Source organism: Oncorhynchus tshawytscha, linkage group LG14 (assembly GCF_018296145.1).
Source record: "Oncorhynchus tshawytscha isolate Ot180627B linkage group LG14, Otsh_v2.0, whole genome shotgun sequence".
Lineage (NCBI taxonomy): Eukaryota > Metazoa > Chordata > Actinopteri > Salmoniformes > Salmonidae > Oncorhynchus > Oncorhynchus tshawytscha.
In genome coordinates, this window is record NC_056442.1 from 22,989,221 (window position 1) to 23,010,489 (window position 21,269).

The 21,269-nt window shown below is 42.9% G+C and overlaps 1 protein-coding gene across 4 annotated transcripts in view; it reads right to left on the bottom strand.

Annotated features, from left to right (window-relative positions):
- Positions 1-10,662: 10,662 nt before the first annotated feature.
- Positions 10,663-21,269, bottom strand: part of LOC112266783 (echinoderm microtubule-associated protein-like 2) — a 38,194-nt gene continuing 27,587 nt past the window's right edge. For 3 of the 4 annotated variants that reach the window (XM_024444575.2, XM_024444577.2, XM_024444578.2), the window contains 16 exons: positions 20,890-20,959; positions 20,718-20,732; positions 20,475-20,585; positions 18,701-18,796; positions 18,330-18,464; positions 18,100-18,199; positions 17,757-17,911; positions 14,900-15,025; positions 14,561-14,692; positions 12,734-12,801; positions 12,442-12,530; positions 12,178-12,275; positions 11,977-12,064; positions 11,786-11,881; positions 11,379-11,509; positions 10,663-11,154 (listed from right to left, as the gene is read on the bottom strand). In XM_024444575.2, coding sequence (XP_024300343.2) covers positions 11,029-11,154; positions 11,379-11,509; positions 11,786-11,881; positions 11,977-12,064; positions 12,178-12,275; positions 12,442-12,530; positions 12,734-12,801; positions 14,561-14,692; positions 14,900-15,025; positions 17,757-17,911; positions 18,100-18,199; positions 18,330-18,464; positions 18,701-18,796; positions 20,475-20,585; positions 20,718-20,732; positions 20,890-20,959 — 1,636 coding nt within the window. In that variant the 3' untranslated portion in view covers positions 10,663-11,028. The remainder of the gene's footprint in view (positions 11,155-11,378; positions 11,510-11,785; positions 11,882-11,976; positions 12,065-12,177; positions 12,276-12,441; positions 12,531-12,733; positions 12,802-14,560; positions 14,693-14,899; positions 15,026-17,756; positions 17,912-18,099; positions 18,200-18,329; positions 18,465-18,700; positions 18,797-20,474; positions 20,586-20,717; positions 20,733-20,889; positions 20,960-21,269) is intronic. The other variant, XM_024444576.2, reaches the window with a different exon arrangement.

Below are 21,269 nucleotides of genomic sequence, written 5' to 3' on the forward strand. Positions count from 1 at the left end.
AGCTCCCAACCGCCAGGCCAGTAGCCCTCCAAGATCCACCCCACAGTTCCCCAAGAGCTGCCCCTCAACCATCCAAACCCCCACCCACAGACCCTCCCCCTGAGAAAAAAATGATAAATAAAATAATTCCATCCCCCCCATGCACCAACAAAATGTGCAAAAGAGAAAAAAGACAAAGGAAAACAGAAAACAACATTGCAAAAGACATCAAGGACAACATAAATCATAATAGCAAGGCAAACTGAATATGTTTGAATGCATGTGTAACAGTATAGACTTTACGTCTGTCCCCTCGCCCCGACCTGGGCGCGAACCAGGGACGCTCTGCACACATCAACAGTCACCCTCGAAGCATCATTACCCATCGCTCCACAAAAGCCAAGGCCCTTGCAGAGCAAGGGGAACCACTCCTTCAAGGGCTCAAAGCGAGTGATGTCACCGATTGAAACGCTACCAGCGTGCACCACCGCTAACTAGCTAGCCATTTACACATGTATGGCACTATTGGTCACCTACAAACAAGCAAGATTTCTGGCTCTCACAGACCTCTAACTTCTTCTTTAATTAAGAGGCTCCTCTGTCCTCCACTTGTTACCTGTATTAATGGCACCTGTTTGAACTTGTTATCAGTATAAAAGACCTGTCCACAACCTGTCCACAACAGTCACACTCCAAACTCCACTATGGCCAAGACCAAAGAGCTGTCAAAGGACACCAGAAACAAAATTGTAGACCTGCACCAGGCTGGGAAGACTGAATCGGCAATAGGTAAGCAGCTTGGTTTGAAGAAATCAACTGTAAGAGGAAATGGAAGACATACAAGACCACTGATAATCTCCCTCGATCTGGGGCTCCATGCAAGATCTCACCCCGTGTGGTCAAAATGATCACAAGAACGGTGAGCAAAAATCCCAGAACCACACGGGGGGACCTAGTGAATGACCTGCAGAGAGCTGGGACCAAAGTAACAAAGCCTACCATCAGTAACACACTACGTCGCCAGGGACCCAAATCCTGCAGTGCCAGATGTGACCCCCTGCTTAAGCCAGTACATGTCCAGGCCCATCTGAAGTTTGTTAGAGAGCATTTGGATGATCCATTTTGTCTGTCATAGTTGAAGTGTACCTATGATGAAAATTACAGGCCTCTCTCATCTTTTTAAGTGGGAGAACTTGCACAATTGGTGGCTGACTAAATCATTTTTTGCCCCACTGTATCTTTCAGCTATGCTGTGATGTTTAACATACAATTTCAATCTATCTACCGTAATTTCCGGACTATAAGCCGCTACTTTATTCCCACACTTTGAACCTCGCGGTTTATACAATGACGCGGCTAATTTATGGATTTTTCCCTCTTTCACAAGATTCATGCCGCCAAAAAACTGAGCACCGTCACATAATGTGACGTAAATCGAGCGCGCTCAAACTTCCCATCATTCTGATTACGGTAGTAATTTTGTCACCCTCATCATGGCAAAGACACGGAGAAATGCATATGATGCAGCTTTCAAGTTGAAGGCGATAAATCTGGCTGTTGGAAAAGGAAATAGAGCTGCTGCATGGGAGCTTGGCCTTTAATGAGTCGATGATAAAACGTTGGAAACAGAAGCGTGAGGAACTGACTCAGTGCAGAAAGACAACAAAAGCTTTCAGAGGGAAGAAAAGCAGATGGCCCAAAGTATTTGCAGCCACTCGACATCAGTGTAAATCGTGCATTTAAGGTGGCGCTCCTTGTTCAGTGGGAGGCTTGGATGACAAGTGGGGAGAAATCCTTCACTAAAACGGGCCGCAGGCGAAGAGCATCTTATGGTCAAGTCTGCCAGTGGGTCCTGACAGCGTGGAGCATTGTCAAAAAATCCACTATCATCAACGGGTTTCGAAAGGCTGGACTGCTGCGTGTTGAAGGGGCAGCATGAGCTCAGCGGGGTATTTGCCTCCGGATGAAAGTGACTAGAGCGACAATGAAAACGATCCAACATCGGATGAAGCAATTCTGAGGCTATTCAACTCCGACACCGAAGGAGATGACTTCAGTGGTTTCAGTGCACAGGAGGAGCAAGATAGTGACCAATGACTTTCTTGGTAGGCTACTGTTTTAATTTTTGTTACAAGCCGTGTTTCGTTAAAGCCTATTTATTTTTGTTACAAGCCGTGTTTCGTTTAAAGGCTGTGTAAAGTTCATTTGTTTCAATGTACCGGTAGGCACCTGCGGCTTATAGACATGTGCGGCTTATTTATGTACAAAATACATATTTTTTAATAATTCAGTGGGTGCGGTTTATATTCAGGTGCGCTTAATAGTCCAGCAATTACGGTAATCGAATAGAATCCACAGATTGCGAGTTGAAGACAAATAATTTTACTAAGACTATTAGTATATAAGTAATTGACTGACCCGGTCTCTCTAATCATATTTAAGTTAATTTCATGTTCAAGTTAACTGCCACTTGATTCTCCGTCCATGTAGGCACCAACACTAGAGAGACCACACATACTAGGCACACTTGAACTCTCACGCCCAGCTAGGAGAGGTAGGCTACAGAAGTTGAAGCAGTGAATGGGAGTCGTGCTTTGCCGTGCAGTCATAAGTGAACAGGTTGTACAGGAGGGGACTGAACACACAATGAATAGCATTCTCACATAGGTACAGGAGGGGACTGAACACACAATGAATAGCATTCTCACATAGGTGTTTTGTCTAGGTGGGAAAGGGCATTATGGAGTGCAATGGAGTTTGCTTCATCTGTGGATCTGTACAGGACAGCAGTTTAAAGCTACAGTCTGGGATCTGGGAATAATGGTCATTTCTAATATTGAACCATTGATTCTATTCTTGTATAATATTTCTAAATGTACACCAAGGTAATTCTTTATCATGCCTCATTTTAGGAGGATCAGATGGCGACAGGGATCTCAGCAGGGTCAGGTGGCCAGGGAAGGCCATGGAAGGGAAATACATTGTTGCAGACACAACACTTTATTCTCTCTGTGCAGCAAAACACTGGACAAGCCAGATAATGTTTTAAGGCAGTCTGGCAAACCTCCACAGTTGATATCCAAACTGTATCAAGGTTTGATAAAAGCTTTTCTCGATGACACAAAACAAAAACATGTCAAACTAAAATGTGAGGAGACCTGGTATAAGCTATGGATGATGATGATGAATGGATACAGATATGTTTGAATGCCCAGTCATGTTCATATAATCTCAGACATAAATTACTGTCGTTTAAGGCCATCCATAGAACGTACTATATGCCAGTGAAACTGAATTACGTGCAGTCATGTCATTCCATATACAACCCTAAAGGGATATATTTGCATATGTTATGCATATGTTCTTTTATCTCAGCATGTCCACAGATTCTCCCTTCTCTCTGTTTTTGTTTGCTTGGAAACATTGACACTGGAAACTGTTATCTGAGGAAACTGTGTAACCAAGCATTTATAGTGGCTAAGAAGTGCATTTCCATTAATTGGAAGGTTGGTTATCTTCCCACAATGTCAAGTTATGTATCACTAGATTTGATTTATTACAAGTTTAAGGGTATACTGGGCAACTTTCATAAGGTCTGGATTAGAGGTCGACCGCTTAATCGGAATGGCCGATTCTCCCATCTACACAGAGGAATTCTGGAGCTCTGTCAGAGTGACCATTGGGTTCTTGGTCCCCCAATGGTCCCCCAATTGCTCAGCTTTAGGAAGAGTTGGTGGTTCCAAACTTCTTCCATTTAAGAATGATGGAGGCCACTGTCTTCTTGGGGACTTTCAATTCTGCAGAAATGTTTTGGTGTCCTTCCCCAGATCTGTGTCTCGACACAATCCTGTCTCGTAGCTCTACGGACAATTCCTTCGACCTCATGGCTTGGTTTTTCCTCCGACATGCGTTGTCAACTGTGGGACCTTCTATAGACAGGTGTGTGCCTTTCTAAATCATGTCCAATCAATTGAATTTACCACAGGTGGACTCCAATCAAGTTGTAGAAACATCTCAAGGATGATCAAAGGAAACAGGATGTGCCTGAGCTCAATTTCGAGTCTCATAGCAAAGGGTCTGAACGCTTATGTAAATAAGGTGCTTTTTAAATGTATTTTTAACACAATTGCAAACATTTCTAAAAAACATTTTTCACATCATCATTATGGGGTATTGTGTGTAGATTGTTAAGAAAAACAAATATTTTAATCAATATTAGAATAAGGCTGTAGCGTAACAACATGTGGAAATAGTCAAGGGGTCTGAATACTTTCTGAATGCACCGTACCTCAGAGAATATTTAAGTGCTGTTACCGTCACAGCCAAGATGGGGTTTTGGGCTGGATCCCAGGGCATAGTTGTGAATGAAAACAGTACTTCATATTCATAATATTGAAACATTTATAGGTTCACCTCAACAGTGGGATACTTCAAATAAACTGTTATACCAGCACTCTATGTAATGAGGTGGTGGAGAGAGAAAGAGAAAGTGATAGTGATAGTGATTCAATTGCAGCCATGAACAAGACATAAACGATTGGAAAGTAATGGTCAACACCATAAGAGAGATTCAATGTGAAATGAAACCTGCTGAAATCACGGCCCATCTTTCTGTACATCACACTAAAAGGTCTCTATCCTAGCAACAACAGAGTCATTCCAGTCCATTAAAAGAGCTACCTTCCTCATTTTACGGTGCATAGCACCCATTTCAGAGAGATTCATCATGTGTTACACCAGATGAACTCAAGAGATAAAGAGAGGGAGAGAGAATGAGAGAGAGAGTACCCCACTATGCCTTGCCGACCCACTACTGTGGCAAATGGAATGTGTCAAATGCACAGCACAAACAGCTCTGATCAAACCAAACCTCCAAAGAGACACGGAGACAGATCGCCTAGGGCGATTACAATCTACGGGAGAGATAAAGGCAAGGGGTTTGTCAAATGCAGGCCTGGAGTCATAGTAACCCACCTACATTAGCCTATGGAGCAACGCATTGTAGCGTGTACAGATTTCCACATCAGATCAAATACTTATTTGCTAGATTAAAGTTTTTCCACCATAAAAAAAACAACATTGTTTTCTATATTCTATGAGCTCCTCCCACCAAGTCCCCCAGTATGTTCTGGACATGAATCAAGACTGTGACAGGAGGAGGACATTGTGTCCATGCTAAAATAAATAATAATAATCCACTTACCGGTATCCATTTTTAGTTCACACACAATACAACAGTGTAGCCTACAACAGTTACTACATTACTCAGAGCTCAGGCATGGGCTGATTTCAGCACTAGAACAATCTCCACCAAGAGGTTTTAGGGGATCTCAGCTATCTGGTTCACTCTCAACAGAGTTCAGAATGCGCAGCCATTCAATCCTGTAAAAGCCTGAACTTTATACCGTTACAAGCACTGGGCCAAGCAGTAAGCAAATGTCGGGGACTGCAGAGCTTTAAGGCACTGCAGGATATACACTGTGTGTACAAAATATTAAGAACTCCTGCTCATTCTATGACATAGACTGACCAGGTGAATCCAGGTGAAAGCTATGATCCCTTACTGATGTCACTTGTTAAATCCACTTCAATCAGTGTATATGAAAGACAGGAGTCAGGATAATGAAGGATTGTTATCCCTTGAGACAATTGAGACATGGATTGTGTATGTGTGCCATTCAGAGGGTGAATGGGCAAGACAAAATATTTAAGTGCCTTTGAACAGGGTATGGTAGTATGTGCCAGGCACACCGGTTTGCGTCAAGAACTGCAACGCTGCTGGGCTTTTCAACAGTCCCGTGTGTATCAAAAATGGTCCACCACCCAAGCTGACACCTAGCCAACTTGACACGACTGCGGGAAGCATTGGAGACAACATGGGCCAGCATCCCTGTGGAACGCTTTCAACACCTTGAGGAGTCCATGCACAACAAATTGAGGCTGTTCTGAGGGCAAAAGTGGGTGCAACTCAATATTAGGAAAATGTTCTTAATGTTTTGTACACTCAGTGTACATCATGCACGAGTTAGCAGCCATTCAATACAGAATCATCAACATTCCAATTCAAAAGCACGCCTGTGCATATATGGATCCCTGTAGTGTCAATTAATTATTGTTATGGACATACATTCCTAGCTGTGTCTATTTGTCTTGGCAAGGGGTTTGACCCAGGCCAAATCCAGGCTCTTTCTTTTTTTAGTACAATTTTCCAGTAGCACATATAGTAAACAGAATGTTGGACAGAACACTGCTGCATCACCATGCTTTAATGATGCTGTAGTCTCTTGTAAAGAGATAATAGCCTTTACTGACCATGACTTAATTCAAATAATTAAAATAGTAGTATCTGGATATGTGAAATATTCCCAGAGAGGAGACTGGTACATGTATTCTGGAGTGAAATTAGCCTCTGTTTCCTGTTCTTTTGTACTGGGCAGAGCTCAGGTCTATTGAAGAGGTCATAAATACTATATCCAGTCTACGCAGGTAAAATGTTTCAGAGGTCACAGTGAGAATTATTTACACATCAATTTGGTATTGATTTACATTAACTGTATAAGGAAGCATTCATTAGGCATCTATAAGCACACCATAAATATGTAATTAATGAAGTGTAAAGCTTTCCACATTTAAAGGGACTTTTTCACCCAGGCAGGTTTCTACAAACTGTCACGCCCTGATCTGTTTCGCCTGTCCTTGTGCTTGTCTCCACCCCCCTCCATTTGCCGCCCATCTTCCCCATTATCCCCTGGGTACTTATACCTGTGTTCTCTGTTTGTCTGTTGCCAGTTCGTCAAGTCAACCAGCGGTTTGTCTCAGCTCCTGTTTTTCCACAGTCGCTCTTTTTCTCGCTCCCCTGGTTTTGACCTTTGCCTGTCCTGACTCTGAGCCCGCCTGCCTGACCACTCTGCATGCCCCTGCCCCTGAGCCTCCCTATCGTCCTGTGCCTTTGCACCTACTCTGGATTACCAACCTCTGCCTGACCTGACCCTGACTGCCGTCCTGTGCCTTTGCCACTACTCTGTATTATCGACCCCTTGACCTGTCATTTTCCTGCCCCTGTTGCTGTAATAAACATATTTACTTCAACACAGTTTGCATTTGGGTCTTACCTGAAACGTGATAAACATTACCTAAGGATTTACATATATTTCCTACCTGTATATCCTGAAGCATACATTACACATCTATATACTACATATAAACATGAAATTATTGTTACATGGAGGATTAAAGCCTGAAACATAGAGAAGGGTATTTTTCACCCAGGGCAGGTATCTACAAATAGTAGGTATCTATTAGAATTTTTCACCCAGGGCAGGTATCTTTCCCACATGATGACAACAACATTCCAGCTTACAGTATATGATGTGGAAATACAGTGGGGTCTGAAATTTGTCAAAGATCATACCACCAGACATGCTAGGTTAGCATGTCTTGGGGGTATGATCTTTGACTCTCTGTAACTTTCTCACTCATCATTATTCACAATTCATTCAGGATTATTCATAATCATGGTGGCATCCACATTTACGTAAATGTGTTTAGTAACAAATTATATACTTATTTCCAATAAAAACGATTCCAAAATGACAGAATAGATTATTGACTATTCATTTCTATTGGACATAAAATAATCTGAAACACAACAAACTGCAAATGCATCCAAGTTTGTAGAGTCACGATCTTGATGTAGTCATTGCGTGCTAGGAATATGGGACAAAATACTAAACAATCAATCATTTTGACCCCTACCTTGTTAAACAAAATGTCTTTCTCTGAGCAATTGAATTAGTATCAAATAGCATAAGTTCCCAATTTTTTGGAGCGTACAATATAGCTCAGTATTTGAATAATTTACTTCATACAGTCAGTGGTCACTCGGGTGTTGTAGAAACTGCATCTGTCCACATGACCTGTGAGTCTACGTTGTGATGGTGAGAGATCCAATTAGTCTTTCATCCAGTCTGCTGGGATGTCAGGGCTATAAAGTAGAAGAGAGAATGTTTATGGGCACCTAAGTGTGAGGGAACATCTATAATTCACAAGCGAGCCATAAATGGAAAAGGATTCCCAGTGTATCTCTTCTGTATATCCAGCTGGAGATTGATTCATAGTGGCCGACATAAATACTGCACACAAGACCAGAGACTGGGAGGTGATGGAAGGTGATCAATTAAATGGTCCTCGTTGAGAGTGAAAGGGAGATGGCTTCTCTACAGTGTGGTGGGCTATGGGAACACAGTGTGTTCAGAAGCATGGTAAACAGACTCAGTACGGGCTAGACGTGTGTCAAAGAGTCAAATAGATGTCAAGCGTAATTTTATGTTATGTGGGAGACCCAAGTCAAACTCTTCAACCCGCTGCGGTTTTACTTGGAATCTGTTTTGGCCTATCTGCTTATTTCCTGTCCTGAATCACCATCTCTAAGGGGTAAACATCAACAGTTATTCCCACTTTCCTACTAAAAATGCATACTTTGTTTTAAGAGGATTCATTCCATTCCAATTATATTTATACACAGAGATCCAAAAATGTATATAAATCAGAAGTATTCTGGTCTTGAATGGTTCAAGAGATAACCCGATTAATGATTCCTCCGAATTGGCTATTGACTTGAATTACTACTGGGCATCCAATGGGCACCACACTTTATAGATCTTGATATTGGACTGGAGCCATAACCCCCTTGTGGCCATTCTTAGGTCTACAAATGTTAACCCATCAATTCATCAGACAGGCACCTTGCAGTGAGATTGAAAATAAACTTTTTTAGAAAGAATTCAAAAGAAACACAGACAAGCCAATTGCAGCAAATTGAGACAAAAGGTATAGCATTTCATTTGTATTCTTATGTCTACATTTCTAGATTTGGAATCTTGCCTAAACCTGTAATATGTTATGTTTATCAGAGACTTAAGTATTAGAGCTAAATATGGATAAATATGTTGGTAATGAGTCTGAGGCATCCTTCTGTCTTTAAGCCCATGGTCCTGACAGAAAAAAGCAGCTCAGATTTATTTACACTGCAAAAAGTTTAAAATGTAAGCATATATTGAGGAATAAAATACTTAAAATTAGTGGGGGGAAGGTGGGGTGAGTTCTTACCATGAAAAATTATTTTAACCCTAAAAAGGCTTAATACGAGTAATTGATCTAATTAAGATATTTTAAGATGTTCTACCTTAAATGGTCAATGTAAAATATCTTAAAATATCCTGAAATAAAATAAACTACTTGTTTTACTTGATTTCGACATCTGATAAGCAGCAGGCACTTCAAAACATTTAGACCTACTTTATGGTAAGCCAATTTATTCAAAATGACCAAATCATAATTTATACCACAAAGAATATAATTTTTGTCATCAACCTTAGAGGGAATTTCAAAGGGGAGAGATGGGGTAAATGATCTACACTTTCTATTACTGAAGTTGTTCTAGTTTGAGCCTGGGCTTTAATCTTTGAGTGAAAACACAGCAAAAGCCACTCAACAAGCGACTGCTCGGCACTTGCTGCTGGGAGTCTCATCCGCCTAATTCCACTTGAGAAATGTCAGCAATATGGTTTCGTATCCCCCAAGAAGTCGATATTATTACCCCCACCCCCCAACCTCAGTGACTGAGGACCAGGGAGGGAGCCACTTGAGGCAGCCCGGAAAGAGGCAGAATAGTGTTCCCACACACCAGGGCTTCGACACAGCCACCGCAGCATCAAAGATATGCACTTCCTCTTTGAAGATTAAAATCCACTAACCTTCCTGCTTGAGCTTGGGTTTGGAGAGATCCGTTTCACATAATACAGTGCAGCAGGGTTTGGTATATGTAGACAGTCAACGCACATGCCCCACCATTTTCTTGTTTCTTTTCAGGAAAACATGGGAATGTTTTTAAAATGATGAGTGAGGTATTCTGAATAGTTGACAGATTAAATTTCAAGTGGGACAGCAATTGCTTTGATGCACAGATAGGATTGCAGAGGTTTTTGGTGCAAAACCCTACACAACAAAGTACTTGAAAGTATATTTGCCAACGATGAACTTTAAGTGTTTTGAAGTACTGACTAAAATAGGATTCCAAATGGTCAGTGATCAAGAACATCTGTTTACCTAGGGGTTACAGGAGAAGAAAAAACATGACTTCATCCATACGATTGAAGCACAGAGGGCAAAACAAATAGGATCCCGAGGAGACGGTAATCCTCTGAAACAGCATTAACATGACCTTCTTCCTCTTTGCTAATCAGGCACGTGTTGACAGGTCACCACCACATCAGCCTCATGACCAATAACAACAGGCTAGGCCTTGACCCTTCAAACAAATAGGTTACAAGGGATGTTATTGTCGTCAGCATGTTGACTGTCTAAACAGAACAGCGGCAATACACAGCAGGGGTCACTTCTGAAAATACAATGAAGTACGTATTCTCTAGGCATGTGGAAAAAGCCTAGGGTGTAAATGGGAAACTTCTGTATGTTTCATTGGCAGGAAGTGATACGAGTACACTGTAGTAGATTGACTAAATACCGGTAGCACTAAAGCAAGTCAGAAGATGGTTTGCAATTGTACATTACATTCAACATCATTATTTTAGCACTACCTTTTAAAGTCGCTGTACACCGTTTGAATCACTGCCTCTGGTAAATAGCTCTTTAAATACAGTATCAGAGATTATTCAAACATGATTGGGTTAGAAACTTTATTAACAAAACGAAGGCAAAGCACAGCTTAAGCTTACTCCTAAATATGTATTAAGTGCTAGGTGCCACACCACCACAATACAGTTAATATTAGAATACCACAGCCACTCAGATATACCTCTATAGACCTTTGCAACATAAATAGCAGCTACAACTGTGTTTAAATAGCCTTAAAATAGTCTGACATGCTTATTCTCTGAAGTCAGTGCCCCACCTAGTGGCACCTCAGGACAGTACCATCAAACATATGTGCAGAGAGGAGAAGGTTAAAGGTGGGTGTTTTTATAGGCACAGCATTGCTGCCCTCTGGTGGGCAGGAGGCGACGGTGGAGACTGATGCTGCAGGGTTGTCTAGGCGACCACCCACTGGAGGATGCTGGTGTCCTTCCCTCCAGTGGAGATCAGGTGACTGTCGTCGTGGAGAAAGGCAACGTTGGTCACATGGCTGCTGTGGCCACCATAGGTATGGCTTGGGGCCTGCATGTCGTGACAAGGAGGGAGAAGGGAGACGGACACAAAAGGTTAACAATTCATTAGAAAAATCCTAACTTCCACTTCATTAAAACAAAAAACATTGATTTATTGGAAGGGTTTCCCCCTGAATAATTAACTTACATATGTTTAGATGCAAACAGGTTAACTTAAGTGGATGAGAAAACACTCAAATAAAACGTATAAGACGTAAATGATGACAAGCGTACCCTTGGCTGGGAGCAGGGGTTGGAGAACAAGTGCACTTTGCCAAAGTCGTCAGCAGAGGCCAGCAGGGAGGAGTCATGTGACCTGCACACGGCGTTGATGTCCGTGCCGTCAGCACCGTCAGGCCAAACGCCTAGACAGAACCAGTGATATAGCAGTAAAACAAAATAGGTGGGTAGACTGTTTACTTGCGAACCAAACCAGCCCAGAGGCAGGAAACAAGAGACTCCACTTGATACAACTGCAAATACTAACAGCTCCATTTTAAAGTGGTTGGACTTGAGTGACCTGAACTGAGTGTAAAGAACTCAGTGAGTTACAGTTGAAGCATATACGTTTCGATTCTTGGATTTATAAAGCTACAGTCTGGTTTTGCCATCATTACCCCAAACAGGAAGTGGTAACTCACCAAAGACGCTGAAGCCTAGAACACAAGTGGAGGTTGCCCACTCCACATTACGAACTAGGTCCATGCTCGTCACATGTTTTCCGCTTGAAGCTTCCCCTTTACCACAAACAGAAGACGAGCATGAATGTACCACAACACAACATAGACTACAGTTGTAGACAGAGTTATCCGTTTGGACAAAAGAGGCTCACAGAATAGGATCTCGTAGTCTCCTGAGTTGGTTACAATGTATTGGCTGTCGACGGACCAATCCAGATGGGTGACAAAACTGGAGTGACCCTATGGAGGAAAAAAATGTTTTTTTTTTTTTCAAATCCCCAAAATGTTAGTGTAATAGTTCAGAAAATAGAAGGATTTAATTTTCCATAAAAGGGATTGTCTTTCTTACTTACAGTGCATTTCCCCACACGGCTGTACTTCTTGCCATTCTCCATCACGGCATAGATGTAAACAAAGTTGTCATGGGAACCTACGGCTAGGAAGTTGCCGTCTAAGAGCAGGAGAGTTCTTTTTTTAATGGATGTAGGAGGTGGAGGATAAGAATACTGTATAATCCTGTACTGTTTTGTTCAGACTTATTGGAGCCATTAACAATGTGTATATTTAAGTTGGGATACACAGTATGATATTGTAAATGACGGTGTCTTGTACAGTACCTGGGGAGTACTTGATATTAGAGATTATCTCGTTGCCATCAGTGTGCATGAACACCAGGTCTCGGGTGTCAGCGTCCAGCACCAACCACCTACAGACACACAGACAGGATGAGGAAGTATACTGTAAGTGAGACCATTTGATAGTATCAGGGGAATGACACCCTGTACTCAAATTCCATACCAAATCCTTCATCCTGTCTAAACGAATTGGGGACATGTGCCGTTAGCGTTTCATTGTCCAATAAGAGATGATTGGTAAGCCAATGTGTGAGGGTCTGAGGATGTACAGTACCTTCCTGTCATGGTCCCCACTGCCAGCACAGCTCCACTGGGGTGGAACCCTGCACAACGCCCTGGGTCCTGGGGAACAGTGGGAGACATGGAGGATCAGCAGGACTGCATGGTGCACCATCACATACAAGACACTCCTGTACTCTCTGTTCACCCACGACTGCATGGCAATGCATGCCTCCAACTCAATTATCAAGTTTGCAGACAACACTACAGTGGTAGGCTTGATTACCAACAACGATGAGACGGCCTACAGGGAGGAGGTGAGGGCCCTCGGAGTGTGGTGTCAGGAAAATAACCTCACACTCAACGTCAACAAAACGAGATGATCGTGGACTTCAGGAAACAGCAGAGGGAGCACCCCCCTATCCACATCGACGGGTCAATAGTGGAGAGGGTAGTAAGTTTTAAGTTCCTCGGCGTACACATCACAGACAAACTGAATTGGTCCACCCACACAGACAGCGTGGTGAAGAAGGCACAGCAGCGCCTCTTCAACCTCAGGAGGCTGAAGAAATTTGGCTTGTCACCAAAAGCACTCAAACTTTTACAGATGCACAATCGAGAGGATCCTGTCGGGCTGTATCACCGCCTGGTACTTACCCTACATTATTCATCTCGGGGGAAAATATCCAGGCATGTTACAGGAAGGCCATAAAGATCATCAAGGACATACTGCCTGTTGTACTCTATATCAAAGCTCGAGAGACTGCATCTATCTTCAGACTGTTAAACAGCCACCACTAACATTGTACTGACAATGACACTGCCACTCCAGCCACTTTAATAATGGGAATTGATGGGAAATGATGTAAATATATAAACCACTTATTTGTTTACATTATTCATCTCATCTCGTATATACTGTATATACTGACTGCACTTGATATCAGCCACTTTAACTATCTTTGTTTACATACTCATCCTATGCTGCTCTGTATCTACCATCACATCATTCATATATCCTTATGTACATATTCTTTATCCCCTTACACTGTGTATAAGACAGTAGTTTTGGAATTGTTAGTTAGATTACTTGTTGGTTATTACTGCATTGTCGGAACTAGAAGCACAAGCATTTCGCTACACTCGCATTAACATCTGCTAACCATGTGTATGTGACAAATAAAATTTGATTTGATTTCACACCGCTATCATCCAGAAGGAGAGGTCAGTACAGGTGCATCAAAGCTGGGACCGAGAGACTGAAAAACAGCTTCTATCTCAAGGCCATCAGACTGTTAAACAGCCACCACTAACATTGAGTGGCTGCTGCCAACATACTGACTCAACTCCAGCCACTTTAATAATGGAAGAATTGATGTAAAAATGTATCACTAGCCACTTTAAACAATGCCAATTAATATAATGTTTACATACCCTACATTACTCATCTCATATGTATATACTGTTCTCTATACTATCTACTGCAGCTTGCCAATGCCGTTCTGTACCATCACTCATTCATATATTTTTATGTACATATACTTCATCCCTTTACACTTGTGTGCATAAGGTAGTAGTTGTGGAATTGTTAGGTTAAATTACTTGTTGGTTATTACTGCATTGTCGGAACTGGAAGCACAAGCATTTTGCTACACTCACATTAATTTCTGCTAACCATGTGTATGTGACAAATAAAATGTGATTTGATTTGAAGTCAGGACACTTACTATGGACTGATGTAAATACACTAAACAGCTAGATGTTGATTCAGGTGCCTTTGTCATTACAGCAGAACCAACTACGTCAAACTACAACTCTCTTCTGGAAGCTGGTGTATATTCAAAAGAGACTAGCTACAGAGAAGAGTCGGAAGATTGAGAACCTCGATGGTCTTGCTCCAGAGAGGCTGATGGGAGTTGGTGTCCCATAGGTGGACCTGCTTGTCCTGGCCACAAGTCACAAACTGCTCCATGGAAGGATGGATGTCCAGACCCCACAGCTCATCTGTGTGACCCTGAGAGATTAAGAGAGGAGGTGAGATGATAGAGAAAGGGTATTGCGTGTGCAGAAAAAGCCAAATGGAGACCGATGAGGAAGAACGGTAAGAGAGGAAGGGAGAGAAGAGGAATATGGGGGTTATAAAACAGGTAAAAACAGATATATACTTCCTACTGAAGCGTAGGAAATAACTAGTTACAGTGGAAATTGAGAGGTTGTGTACCTGTACTATAGGGTTGAGCGTTTCAGGGAAAGAGCCTGTAAGGACGGTGTTCTTGGTGGTCCCCACTAACAGCTCCCCTTGCTTCCCCTCAGTCACAGCTCTCACTGGCCCAAACGCCTCAGGCACCTGAGAGAGAGGACACACGACAGCAACGAGCATAAAACTATACATCTCATCGGTCATTCTCAAGTTGCATTATGACTACCCAAAGGACACAGACACTACCTACCGCTCAAAAGTTTAGGGTCACTTAGAAATGTTCTTGTTTTTGAACAGACGACTCAGAAGTCCTCAACTGGCAGCTTCATTAAATAATACCCGCCAAACACCAGTCTCAATGTCAAGCAGTGAAGAGGTGACTCCGGGATGCTGGGTCTTCTAGGCAGAGTTGCAAAGAAAAAGCCACATCGCAGACTGGCCAATAAAAAGAAAAGATTAAGATGGGCAAAAGAACACAGACACTGGACAGAGCAACTCTGCTCTAGAAGGCCAGCATTCCAGGGTCGCCTCTTCACTGTTGACGTTGAGACTGGTGTTTTGCGGGTACTATTTAATGAAGCTGCCAGTTGTGGACTTGTGAGGCGTCTAGTTTGAGAAACAGACACTAATGTACTTGTCCTCTTGCTCAGTTGTGCACCGGGGCCTCCCACTCCTCTTTCTATTCTGGTTAGAGCCAGTTTGCGCTGTTCTGTGAAGGGAGTAGTACACAGCGTTGTGCGAGATCTTCAGTTTCTCTGCAATTTCTCACACGGAATAGCCTTCATTTCTCAGAGGAATAGACTGAAGAGTTTCAGAAGAAAGTTCCTTGTTTCTGGCCATTTTGAGCCTGTAATCGAACCCACAAAATGCTGATGCTCCAGATATTCAACTAGTCTAAAGAAGGCCAGTTTTAATGCTTCTTTAATCAGAAGTACAGTTTTTAGCTGTGCTAACATAATTGTAAAAGGGTTTTCTAATGATCAGTTAGCCTTTTAAAATGATAAACTTGGATTGGCTAACACAACGTGCCATTGGAACACAGGAGTGATGGTTGTTGTACGCCTATGTAGATATTCCATAAAAATAAATCTGCCGTTTCCAACTACAATAGTCATTTCCAACATTAACAATGTCTACACTGTATTTCTGATCAATTTGATGTTATCTTAAATGGACAATTTAAAAAATATATATTTCAAAAACAAGGACATTTCTAAGGTGACACCAAACCTTTGAACAGTAGTGTATATAAACTCCAAAAAAAAAAGTACTCTCTGTCAACTGCGTTTATTTTCAGCAAATGTAATGTAAATATTTGTATGAACATAACAAGATTCAACAACAGACAAACTGAACAAGTTCCACAGACATGTGACTAACAGTATGGTATAACATGTCCCTGAACCAAGGGGGTGGGGGTCAAAATCAAAAGTAACAGTCAGTATCTGGTGTGACCACCAGCTGCATTAAGTACTGCAGTGCATCTCCTCCTCATGGACTGCACCAGATTTGCCAGTTCTTGCTGTAAGAGGTTACCCCACTCTTCCAACAAGGCACCTGCAAGTTCCCAGACATTTCTGGGGGGGGGGGAATGCCCTAGCCCTCACCATCCGATCCAACAGGTCCCAGACGTGCTCAATGGGATTGAGATCCGGGCTATTCGCTGGCTATGGCAGAACACTGACATTCCTGTCTTGCAGGAAATCACACACAGAACGAGCAGTATGGCTGGTGTCATTGTCATGCTGGAGAGTCATGTCAGGATGAGCCTGCAGGAAGGGTACCACATGAGGGAGGAGGATGTCTTCCCTGTAACGCACAGCATTGAGATTGCCTGCAATGACAACAAGCTCAGTCCAATGATGCTGTGACACAGCGCCCCAGACCATGACGGACCCTCCAACTCCAAAATCAATCCCGCTCCAGAGTACAGGCCTTGGTGTAACGCTCATTCCTTCAATGATATACGCAAATCCAACCATCACCCCTGGTGAGACAAAACCGCGACTCGTCAGTGAAGAGCACTTTTTGCCAGTCCTGTCTGGTCCAGCGACGGTGGGTTTGTGCCCATAGGCGACGTTGTTGCTGGAGATGTCTGGTGAGGACCTGCCTTACAACAGGCCTACAAGCCCTCAGTCCAGCCTATGTCGGACAGTCTGAGCACTATTGGAGGGATTGTGCATTCCTGGTGTAACTCGGGCAGTTGTTGCCATCCTGTACCTGTCCCGCAGGTGTGATGTTCGGATGTACCGATCCTGTGCAGGTGGTTACACGTGGTGTGCCACTGCAAGGACGATCAGCTGTCCATCCTGTCTCCCTGTTGCGCTGTCTTAGGCATCTCACATTGCAATTTATTGCCCACATCTCCAGTCCTCATGCCTCCTTGCAGCATGCCTAAGGCACGTTTACACAGATGAGCAGGGACCCTGGGCATCTTTCTTTTGGTGTTTTTCAGAGTCAGTAGAAAGGCCTCTTTAGTGTCCCAAGTTTTCATAACTGTGACCTTTATTGCCTACCGTCTGTAAGCTGCTTGTCTCTTAACGACCGTTCCACAGGTGCATGTTCATTAATTGTTTATGATTCATTGAACAAGCATGGGAAACAGTGTTTAAACCCTTTACAATGAAGTTCTGTGTAGTTATTTGGATTTTTACAAATTATCTTTGAAAGACAGGGTCCTGAAAAAGGGACGTTTCTTTTTTTGCTGCGTTTAGTTAACAAACACTTGGTCTTTCTAACCGTCCTGTGCTAAGGAAAAAGTCAAGGGAGGTAATGACCTCAGCAGCAGTCTGGATTTTGGCTCATATAGAGTACAGCATGTCCTTATCTGCATAAGATTTACTCATCCTTCAGAGTCACCCACACCCTCCTCTCTCACCTCCATCTCACTCTGCTTGTTATAGTCGTGGTCCCAGAGCACCATCCTGCGGTCCTTCCCTCCACCGGACACCAGTGTACCGTCCTTCAGCACACACAAGGAAAAGATCCCGCCCTCATGGGCCCTCGCCACCACCTGGCTGATCCGGTTCCCACCTGTCAATCACAAACAGCTGTCAAATAATATGCTTCAAGGAGGGACGTTTGAGGTGGACTTGTGCGATTGGTACTTTATTCTTAATAAATTGCTTTCATGAAAGTAAAGAAATGGATGTGTGAATTGAATGAATGATTGCAGAGCACTGAATTATGGAGGCTGAGAAGGCGATTGTCTTCAAACAGACCTTTGGCCCAGATGAAGATGTTCCCACTGGAGTCTCCTGTGATGGTGTCTCCGTTCTCAGCAAAGGCCACACACAGCACGTACTTGGGCTTCTCGTTTTTCTGGGAGAAACGGTTTAACAGTTCTGTTATAATTCAATAAGTACTTTGTGTACATAATATATATTTTTTTATGGTTATCAGTTGTAACAGGAGGCAGAAGTTAACAGTTGTATTTCGGTCATCGACATACCTCAAACAGCCCCTGGCGCTTGGTGAGAGTGTTCCCGTCCATGGTCCAGAGGTTCAAGTGGGACTTCCCACAGGTGACGATCAGGTTGGCGTCCATGGGGTGGAAGGCTGCGGCCAGCACTGAGTCATTGGAGCACTGAAGGGGATGAGAGGAGAATTCGACCCCTGAACTTGCAGACAATGGTGACTGATCGCACCACAGACGACAACACTTACTCATACCCAAGCCTACACTGCTGACGCCTTCACTTTTCTTTATTTATGATAAGCGATCAATCAAGACTAGTCATTATTGCAGTGATACACCATGCAATACCAAGGAAAGCAGCTCCCCTCATGCATACTGTAGTATAGTCTGTGAGGATTCATCACCTTCACATCCGCCAGCTGCTTCTCCTTCTGCCAGTTCCACACAGACAGGATGTGGTCATTGGCGTCATCGACGGCACAGAGATGAGCACCACCATTCTGTTGAAGCACATATATATCTCATGTCAATAAATAGCTCTATTTGTTTCAGACAATTTATGGATATTTAACATATAAAAAGGTGCATTCAAAAAGTATTCAGACCCCTTGACTTTTTCCACATTGTTATTTTACAGCCTTATTCTAAAATGGATTAAATTATTTTCCCCCCTCAATCTACACACAATACCCCACAATGACAAAGTGAAAACAGGTTTTTAGAAATGTGTGCAGATTTATTAAAAACAAAAATATCACATTCACAAAAGTATTCAGACCATTTGCTATGAGACTCAAAATTAAGCTCAGGTGCATCCTGTTTCCATTGATTATTCTTGAGATATTTCGACAACTTGATTGGAGTCCACCTGTGGTAAATTCAATTGATTGGACATGATTTGGAAAGGCACATACCGGTCCATATAAGGTCCCACAGTTGACAGTGCACGTCAGAGCAAAAACCAAGCCATGAGGTCGAAGGAATTGTCCGTAGAGCTCCGAGACAGGATTGTGTCGAGGCACAGATCTGGGGAAGGGTACAAAAAAATGTCTGCAGCATTGAAGGTCCCCAGGAATACAGTGGCCACCATCATTCTTAAATGGAAGTAGTTGGGAACCACCAAGACTCTTCCTAGAGCTGTCGGCCCGGCCAAACTGTGCAATCGGGGGAGAAGGGCCTTGGTCAGGGAGGTGACCAAGAACCCGATGGTCAATCTGAAAGAGCTCCAGAGTTCCTCTGTGGAGATGGGAGAACCTTCCAGAAGGACAACCTTCTCTGCAGCACTTCACCAATCAGGCCTTTATGGTAGAGTGGCCAGACGAAAGCCACTCCTCAGTAAAAAGCACGACAGCCCACCTGAAGACTCTGACCATGGGAAACAAGATTCTCTGGTCTGATGAAACCAAGGTTGAATCCTTTGGCCTTAATGCCAAGTGTCACATCTGGAGAAAACCTGACACCATCACTGCGGTAAGGCATGGTGGTGGCAGCATCATGCAGTGGGGATATTTTTCAGGGACTGGGAGACTAGTCAGGATCGAGGGAAAGATGAACAGAGAAAAGTACAGAGAGATCCTTGATGAAAACCTGCTCCAGTGCTCAGGACTTCAGACAGAGGCGACGGTTCACCTTCCAACAGGACAACAACCCTAAGCATGCAGGAGTGGCTTCGGGACAAGTCTCTAAATGTCCTTTAGTGACCCAGCCAGAGCCCAGGCTTGAACATCTCTCGAGAGACCTGGAAACAGCTGTACAGCGACACACCACATCCAACCTGACAGAGCTTGAGAGGATCTGCAGAGAAGAATGGAAGAAACTCCAAGCTTGTAGCGTCATACCCAAGAAGACTCAAGGCTGTAATCGGTGCCAAAGGCTCTTCAACAAAGTATTGAGTGAAGGGTCTGAATACTTATGTAAATGTGATATTTCAGTTATTTTAAATGTGCAAACATTTCTAATAACCTGTTTTTTCTTTGTCATTGTGGGTTAGATATAGATTGTGTAGATTGATGCGGAAAAAACGATTGAATCCATTTTAGAATAAGGCTGTAACGTAGCAAAGGGCCTGAATGCATAGTATGCTGCCTATTGTCATGGAACATGCTTTCAAAGTAATAATAAATGACTATGAATGACTTTCTCAAAGTTAGGTCTGTAATCACGTTGTGGAGCGCTTACCGACTTGGAGAAGGCCACACAGGTGACCGCCCGGTCAAACACGCCCATCCCAATGACATGCAGGGTATTGAGACTGACCGAATCCCACACACGCACATGAGGAGGCAACAGCTGAGAGAGAGAGTGGATGTGAGAGAAAGAAATTGGATACAGTGCTGTCATGTATTACAGTGAAATATATAAGATGGCCATAAGAGGACATAACAGGTCATTACGTCAGAATGTGTTGATTTTAAAATGTACCTTGCCCTCTAACAGCTGATAATGAAATTAAGGAAAGAGAGAGAAAGAGTGTGTCTGAGAGAGAGAAATTGAAAACACCTCAGTCATGTACATACTACTGTGAACCACAATACGATTCCCAGAAGAGGTCATTCCATCAGAATAGAAGAAAATGTTGATTTTATAAATGTACCTTGCCATCTTTGGAGGTTCCAGCGACTTGTCCAGTGGCTATGGTGACCATGTCTGGATGGATGCCTAAGCTGTCGGGAAGACAGAACAGTCACAGTGATGTGGCCATAAGGCTACGCTAACCTTTCTCACTTGTCCTCTGGGGACTTCTTGTTTGTTTTCCAGTCTCTGTACTCAATGGCTTGTAATGCGGTCCCAGTCAACTCATTTATTCAGACCTTCATTATTAACAGTTAATAATACTTCAAAAAGGAAAAAGAATGGGGCCCTACAACAAAGACACTGGTACAAAGGCCCTTGAAGAAGTACAAGTGTTGTGATGGTACATAAACTTTCATGAACGCATTTGCACATTTTGAAGGTCAATTCTACATTATTATA